The following is an 8,979-nucleotide window of genomic DNA, read 5'->3' on the forward strand; positions in this document are numbered from 1 at the left end:
TTTACCCATTTTGAGTTTGTGATCCCTCTTTCAGGTCAAGGTGGCTGTTTGCTTGATTAAAGACAACTCCCATAAACGTTTCGAATCCTTCTTATCCTTGAATTTTGATGCAATCTTGTTGTGTTTGGAATGATGAAATGACATTAGCTGAACTGGAAACCATGTCCATCACGTTTGCTTTTAGTTGACTCCTAATGAATCCCATGCATCAAAGTGTGGCTGTTATTTCAGTTTATTAGCTGAGTAAACCCAATGACGATTTCCATTTAAATAAATAAAGTACTCCGTTTGTTACCAAGATAAATATTTGAATGCTTCGATATCAATATTTAACTCAGCACGCTATACACCAAATCATTTGGAAGCAACCACGCTCTTTGCAACATAGACATCGTGCTATACGAACACTACGTATAGGTGTACGCAAGAAAGGATGGCCCAAGACAACGAACATGAAGTCTTATTCAACCAAGAACAGTTCTCGTCTGAGATATTTCAACAATTCAATACCTTTCGCAAACAGGGACTATGTTGTGATTTTGAGATTGTGGTTGGCGGCGTGTCGTTTTCCGTGCATCAAGTAGTCGTGTGTGCGAACTCAGAGTATTTCAAAGTTTTACTGCAAACAAATAAGCTGGTCAAACGGTTGCCAAAATTCGAACTTCCTAATTTGGATCCGGAATGTATGGCTTTATGCATTGATATCATGTATGGACAAAGAACCTATACTGATAAAAACAAATGGCGGGGGCTAGTAGCGGTGGCCAAAAGTCTTCAAATGAACAAACTGTTGGAAATCGTCTCTAAGCATCTAAAGAAAAGCGTGGACGTGGAATCTATCTACGACATATGGAATATTGCAGAAATATATCATATCAATGATCTCCAGGAATATTGTGTTGAATTTGCGGCTGAGAATGTGGCTGTAATGAAAGATGATAACCGATTTAAAACCCTTAAAGCAGAACGCATTCGATGGATTTTGACTTCCAAAATCAAGCGATCCGAAACCGCTAAACTTGCATCGCTAATCGACTGGGTTATATGGGATAGAGACAATCGGGCCGAGTTGTTTTATGTACTTTTTGCCATCCTGGATCTGTCGAAAGTACTGACGTCTTATAGGCGTTATCTTCTTGAAATTGAGCCATTGATTGTGGAAAATCATCGGTGCTTCAAACAAATCAGTATCTCACTCCTTGACAGCACGGGCGTGCCTCGATATCCTTTCTGCTATTTTGAAAAGAGGGACTCTTTGATTCTATTTGACGGGCTCTCAGGAAGACTCCAACAAATATACCCAAGTGTAAATATGATCAAACAGTTACAGCACACCGATTTGGAGTTCCAGTACGGCAACTTTACCGCAATACATCTCAAAGATGCAATCTATGTACTGATGAAGGATAAATCAGTCTACGAAATGAAATCTACCAGTCCCGACGGACTATACGTTTGGCGAGTAAGGAAATCGATGAATCATGACCATGGCGAACGACCACCTATTGCCACAGACGGGAAGTATATTTACGTCGTGTTCGGGGGTCAAGCACGAAATTATGGCGATCACATAGAAAAATATGATCCCGGGACGGACACTTGGGGTAATATTGGTCCAAGGTCCAGACGTAATTCCCATTCCTGTGTTTTGGCAAATCATAAGATTTATTGTATAGGCGGTAATATGGTCGCCCGCATGGAACTCATGGATTGGCAAAGCAATAAGGAGGCCCACATGGTGCGGACGAAATCGATGGACTCATTTGACCTACATAACAATACGTTTACTAGTCACAAGGCTCTTCCAATTGAAGTAACGTTAGGTGCAGCAGCTTCTGTTGGACAGTCGATTTACGTTATTGGAGGCAATCGGGGAAGCGGGTTTGATCATCAAGCGAGAACAATATATCCGACTCTTGTTTATGATATTGATACAAATGTGTGGTCCGAGTTACTAACGTTTGTTCAAATCGATGGCCGTGTGGATGCATGCGTAATAAATGACGATATTTATGTTATCACTCAGAATGGGATACGATGCTTTAACGTATCGAAAAATGAATGCCAACCGGTAGACATCGATGTGTCGCGTTTGAAGATTTCCTACGCAATGTCGGTGGCGAGTGTCGCGGATGCGGACTAACCACTCGTCATACTATCCAATTTATTTATCTATCGCGAATTATTCACAATCTGGACCGGTTAAAATTATTATTTTATATGCAGGATATTATGTGGTAATTAGTTGTTCACCTGCATTGTATATTAACGCGCGCTCACACAAGTGAACCTAGAATTCTCAGTGGCTATTTCCACGCAGCTATATTGTACGCCAGTGTGATTTCTGTTGTTAGTACGAGCGAAATGAGCCGTGCCTATTTATTAGTATAGGGGTGAGCATTACTCAACATATAGTACAAATCCACGCATATTATATGGTAATGACATTTATGTGAAATTATAATCAACACACAGCCGTCGTCAAAAAGTTCAATGTATAAGGTGTTGCCTAAAAATTAAAAATACCTTAAATATGATATAGAACTGTCTTTAATTTCTCTGTGGTCGCATAAAGGTACATTTTGGAGCTGGTAGCTTTATGGCGTCATAATGAGAGATATACTCGAAGCCGAATCCTCGATTCAGAATAGAGTCACATAAGTATAATATATCTTTCACAACCCTATTTGTCGAAGATGTAATTCACGACCGTATTTATACAGCAGCAAATGTTCGAATTTCGTCTTGGATATGAACGCTGTGCTTGTATGGGCTGTGAAGAGAACTTGGATATTACACGGACTTACGTCTCGCGATAGGGGTCCGGTGAACAATTGTGTTCGCAATAAAACTTTCACGACGAAACCGAACTTCTTTTGTAGTTATGATAAAAAAATGTTCAAATAGTTAAGTCGTCTAATATGACAAGACGTAGACTAAGCAGGTGATCCCATGAACAGATTATACCGATTTCGATTTCTCATTGTCGTAACTGCTAAACCCATATCAGCAAACCAACCCCAATAATGAGATGAAGCATTTACATACACATCCCAACCCCGGAAAATACACGATTGTGTCACATTGGAGTGAGAGCGACTGAAGAAAGATTGAAAGACGTTACTGAGAAGACAAGAAAACAGAAACCCATGAACATTATGAAATTCGTATCGTGGAGCACAGGGCCCAAAAAGGCGATATTCTCCAGTGTGTTGTGACCGTTAATCAGAGGTGGCTAAAGTAGTCAAGAAAGCTACTCAAGTAGAATTAGAAGTAGTGACGCTACAATCTACTCTGGTACGGTTAGCAGTTGTCTTTTTGAAAGCATTCCTAAACTACTTCAAGAAGAAGTAGAAGTAGCGACACTAGAATCTACTCAAGTAAATAACTAGGTAGTAGTGAGAAGCAGTTACAAATACGATCTCAAGGTCTGTCAAAAGCTGGAAACTGAGTCCCATACACACAGTACAGAGAGCTGGGTTCGTGCTGCTACATACCAAGAGGTACGAAGTTTTCACACATAAGAATTGAACTGCAACTGGTTCATATATCTCCCATATATAAAATTATCACGAACGGCGGACATACTCGATGCTACAATGTGTGTAACGATCTTTGTCCATTGGATTGGGAATATCGAGCCTCATTAGATTACGTTTTTGAAATGGCGAATACAAAATAGGAGTGAGTTCTATAAATGCTGTGTATTGTTGCAGTTGCAGAAGACGAGATGCCTTATGAAAATCAAAAATTATGATGACAGCAAATCACGATCAGGTTTCTTAGTTTAAAACATAAAACGATACAGGATAATGCATTTTAATTTGATTTTAGAATTTAGAACGTCCCCCTTGTTTCTTGCTGTACATTTATCATGGCTTCCATGTGCCATCAACTAGAGATGAGATAAGAGACGAAGCGGTCAAGCACGAGTGATGCGGTCATGCACAGTTGGGTAAGGCATGACGTCATACCTTGCTACTTTACAGGGAAGCATCATCATAATACATACAATAACCCACGTAACATCCCCTTCTCAAACATCACAAAATAATAGAAAACGAAGCGAACCGAATTACGATATAAATTACAGCAACGAATCAAGTTGTAACATAGTCTTGCAAGTATGCTGGTCGAATTACTGTACGGCTTGGTCTGCTGCCACTGGAACCAGATAACGACCCATTAGTGTCGCTGTTCACTACTGCTGGTCTGGCAATCGAAATGTCGCCAAAGTCAAATGCAACATGCGGGCGAGTTACAGTAGTTCGAATAAACTTTCTGTTGCGTCGGTAGATCGTTCCATCTGTCGCCTTAACAATGTACGATCGATCATTCAGTTGCTTAATCACCACCGCTTCGAGCCACAAGCCATTTTCTGTCCTTTTGAATCGAACCTGTTGACCAGGACTCAACAGGGCGAGGTCTTTTGCACCACGATTGTAATACTTTGCCTGTTTTTCTTTTCCGATCCATAAGCGATGGAATGACATCAGAAACAATTTTCGGCTCAAGCAGTTTAGTTGCTATTGGTAACAAGGTCTTGGTGCGTCTTCCAAATAGCCTCTGTGCTGGAGAGCCAGGAACAGTCTCGCCTGGAGTGTTCCTCCAATCCAATAGTACAATATTTATGTCTTTTTTGTCAGTTGTCGCTTTACGAAGTAACGATTTGAAGATTTTGACAGCTGATTCCGCCTTTCCATTCGATTGGCTGTGTCCTGGAGAGCTAGTCACATGTTCAAACTCATATTCCTTTGCAAATGCCTCGAAGTCATGAGCAGCATAGCATGGACCATTGTCAGTAATCAATTTGTCGCAGATTCCATGACGTGCCATATGTGATTTTAAGCGGCGAATAACTGCTGTAGAAGTCTGTGAGGTTAGCCGATCTACCTCAAAATAATCCGAGTAGTGATCAACTGTAATCAAATAATGTTGTCCGTCAAATTCACATAAATCGCTACTGATTATTTGCCAAGGACGTCCTGGTACCGGATGTGAAATCAGACTTTCTTTCTGTTGGTTGGGTTGGTGTAAGCCACATGTGGGACAGCTTGATACGAAGTCCGTAATATCGTTAACCATGTTGGGTCAATACAAACATTCACGAGCCCGGCGTACACAACCTTGAATTCCAACATGACTGGCATGAAGTCGCTTGAGAATAGTGCCTTTTATGGACGACGGTATGACAATACGATCACCCTTCAGAACGATTTGATCCTGAAATGTCAACTCCTCTTTAAAACAGTAAAAATTTCGAATTGATTGGGGTACCAGCTTGGCTTCATTCGGCCACCCATGTTTTATAAAAGAGATTAACGTGTTCATGACAGAATCAGAGATTGTTGCTTGGCCGACCATGCCGAGCGTGGAGCTTGATACCGGTACATCATTCAACATGTCGATATGTTCAATCTGTTGAAAGATATCAAACACATCAGCAGTTTCTGCGTCTTTGGGTGACTTTGGAATGTACGCACGACTCAACGTATCCGCCACAAATAATTGTGATCCAGGCTTGTATATCACCTCGAAGTCATACTTTTGGAGCTGAAGTAACATGCGCTGTAACCGTTTTGGTGCATTAACCAGACTTTTCTTTGTGATCACTTCCAGAGGTTTGTGATCGCTTTCTACTGTTACAAATCTGCCATAGACATATAACTCAAATTTTTCCATGGCAAAGAGAATAGCAAGCAATTCTTTTTCGATTTGCGCATAGTTGCACTCCGTTGTTGTCAACGCCCGTGAAGCATAGGCAACAGGGTGAGAGTTTTGCAATACACAGCATCCTAGCCCTTTTGAACTGGCATCACATTGCAGTACCATAGGTGCGTTTTTGTCGAAGTATTGTAAAACTGGCGCGTTGATCAAGGTTTGTTTTATTTTCTCAAAGCATGTCCCATGGAGGATTGGATCCCATATGAACGCGTTGTCTTTTTTTAGGAGTTCGCGGATGGGAGCGGTTATATCCGAAAGCTTAGGGGCAAAACGCTGCAGAAAATTTGTCATCGCTAAAATTCTCTGGACGCCCTGCTTATCCGTTGGAGGGGGCATTTTTATGATGCCTTCAATTTTGCTCGATGAGGGTTTTAGACCATCTTTTGAGATGGTATGGCCTAAGTAGGGCACTTCAGTCTGCAGATAGCGTAGTATGTGTTGAATGATTCATTTGAAGCTTGACTACGACTGAAAAAACAGTACCTCTCGTATATAATGTTGATCTTCCCAACACAGCGCTCCTCCATTTTCTTCAATACGACTGGGTAACTCTTGGCGTCATCTTCTGATAAAGTAATGCCATCATGGACATCACACCCAGCTACTCCAAGAGCCGCTCTGAGAGCCGCAATACGAATGGAATGTTCCTCTTTATTGAGTTTTGTAGCCACTTCATAATTCTCATAATGGCGCTTCCAGTTCTTCCAGTTGGTGGCCAAATCACCAGAGACAGTTAAAGGACCCGGATGGGGTATCACATATCTGAGATCCATATAGTTAGATAAGATGATAAATCTTTATGCCGAGCTAATGACAGATTTAGAGCTCGCGAGTTCAGTTATCTTCTGACACCATGTTTCTTGCTGTACATTTATTATGGCTTCCATGTGCCATCAACTAGAGATGAGATAAGAGACGAAGCGGTCAAGCACGAGTGATGCGGTCATGCACAGTTGGGTAAGGCATGACGTCATACCTTGCTACTTTACAGGGAAGCATCATCATAATACATACAATAACCCACGTAACACCCCTCCCCGCGAGCTTTAGCCCTCTCCAATTGGAATGTTTGGGTGAGCCAGATACGGCCCTGTTCATTCTCTTCCGGTTTAAAATTGAAACTATATTTTATATTCAAGAAAATTCATACGTCCCCCATAACGCATACGCAGGGCCAACGCCAATGTACGTCTAAAGCAAAGGTAACAGAAATATTCCAGCTTATATCGTAGCTGAAGCCACTGTTTCAGCCAGGATATCTGGATATCCATGGCTTTAACGGTTTGTAACGGTACTCGACCGGCCCATCATCGTCATTTTTGTGAATCCCATCGTTTCGGAATAAAAGGTGTTTTTATAATAAATCCCGCATGATCCGTAATATGTTGTAATCAATATGTATTATTTTATATATAGACTTGATAATGAAGTATTCAAGTAAAAAACAAGGGCATGGATTTCGAGGTAACATTTTGGAACCATTTAACTTGTCCGACCCCCGAGCGATCTGAAGGTTTGAATCCGGCCCGCGACGCAAGTTGAGTTTGACCCCCTGCTCTAAACTGTCATTGCAGGTCAGCATTATCGCCGTCAATATGGAACGAAAAGCGATACTTCAGTTTGTGGATTTCATTGCTTTACGGTCAGGGCTGTGGAGTCGGAGTCGAAGTTTGGGTAATTGTCGCGTAATGGAGTCGGAGTCGGAGTCGTGAAAACTATAGAGACTCATGCACTAGATATTTTAACCATGGTTTTATTTTCAGATTAAGATCCGATATGCTCTCATGCATATGCAGTATGCACGGATCAAGACAATCCCACACCTGAAACTACAAGGGCTGAAAGACATACATTGTGATTTGCATCAGCATCAGTGAGCTCGATCGTGATTGCCAAGCCATCTCTTGACCGTACTCGCAACCCATCAACTCCTGCCTCAACGTAGATTTTGGTGTACGGTATCTGGTGTTTTCGATTTTGACTCATTCCATTATAATTTATCAAATTTTCTGACATTTGTAATGCATACCCTCAGAATTGACCAATATTTACAAATGTTGTTCTTTTTTGAATTTTGGGTACATTAAAAAAAATTAGATTGAAAAATTTCCAGCGGTTCAAAAGATAATGCGATTCAAACTTCTCATGTCACTAGGTGGCGTTGCATGCAAAAATCTTTAAAATCCATATTTTTTGCTGTAATGATGGTGGAGAATCAATTAAAATGTCTAATTATACAAGTTTGAGGCCAAGGAATTGAAAAAATAAACATTTTTGCTCTAAACTCGAAGAAAAAAAAGTTACGGACGAAACAAAATTGGGGGGGAGCGGACTTGAAAACCCATGTGGGATTCCGTTTACACAAAAAAAAATTATTGCAAAATGTACTTTGAAGCAGTATGATTGATAAAAAATTGGAATTTCAAATTAATCTCAATTCCTCAAGGAAATCACGAAAAAAATTGCCCACCCGAAGATGCATCATCATTTATATAGCTTACCCTCAATTTTCGAAAACGACCTCTCCATCAACTCTACTGGTGAATCTGATTACATCCATGGGCTGAGAAAATATACATGTTTGATAGTAGCATGGAAAATTACTAATATTAATCACGAAATTCATTAGTAGATCTGAAAATATTTTCGCGCGTCGCGCGACAATGTCCAGACCAAGACCATGACCAGTGACCACTCACGATTTCGGTGTGTATAACAAGCCTATATCGTTAAATAGATTAGTTCGGGCCGGAGTTCACTAGAAATAAAGATAGACACTGTAACATGGGCATGGGGCGTCCAGCTATTTTATTACGACTACCTATAGTCACTATGCCCTGGAAAGCGGCCGTAGGCTACATGAGTAGTCGAAATGCGGCCGTGAATGACAAAAAGGTTGACCACCCCTTCAATAGCTGTTGAAGTCAATGAGATCTGAGGTCGATCAAAGTTGTCGACAAGTTGTCTTAACTCTGGTTGGGCGTAGGAACCCTTACTAAAGACTGCACATGAGCATCGGTTGGATTGGAACGCAAGCTTTATCTGTTCATTTGCATGGTCGAAAATATTTGCTCGCAAATGTATGTAGAACAGAACAGAACAAGTAGTTTCATGGCAACCTTCCTCCGGCTGCGGGCTACATGATCATTAGGGTTGTCCAAAATTTAAATTTTTTTAAAAATGCCGCGTGATTGTGTCTCATTCTATAGATTATTGATAAAAAAAAAACATCAACGAGCCCGAAAGAAGCTCTCA

The 8,979-nt window shown here is 40.9% G+C and overlaps 1 protein-coding gene across 1 annotated transcript; it reads left to right on the plus strand.

The window, feature by feature from the left end:
* Window positions 1-433: 433 nt before the first annotated feature.
* Window positions 434-2,143, plus strand: LOC145444372 (kelch-like protein 11). The gene has a single exon (XM_080322339.1). It carries the CDS (start codon window positions 434-436, stop codon window positions 2,141-2,143), a length of 1,710 nt encoding a protein of 569 aa, XP_080178465.1.
* The last annotated feature ends 6,836 nt before the right edge of the window (window positions 2,144-8,979 follow it).

Source organism: Botryllus schlosseri, chromosome 8, assembly GCF_051294905.1.
Source record: "Botryllus schlosseri isolate E-star chromosome 8, Bs_hap1, whole genome shotgun sequence".
Taxonomy (NCBI): Eukaryota; Metazoa; Chordata; class Ascidiacea; order Stolidobranchia; family Styelidae; genus Botryllus; species Botryllus schlosseri.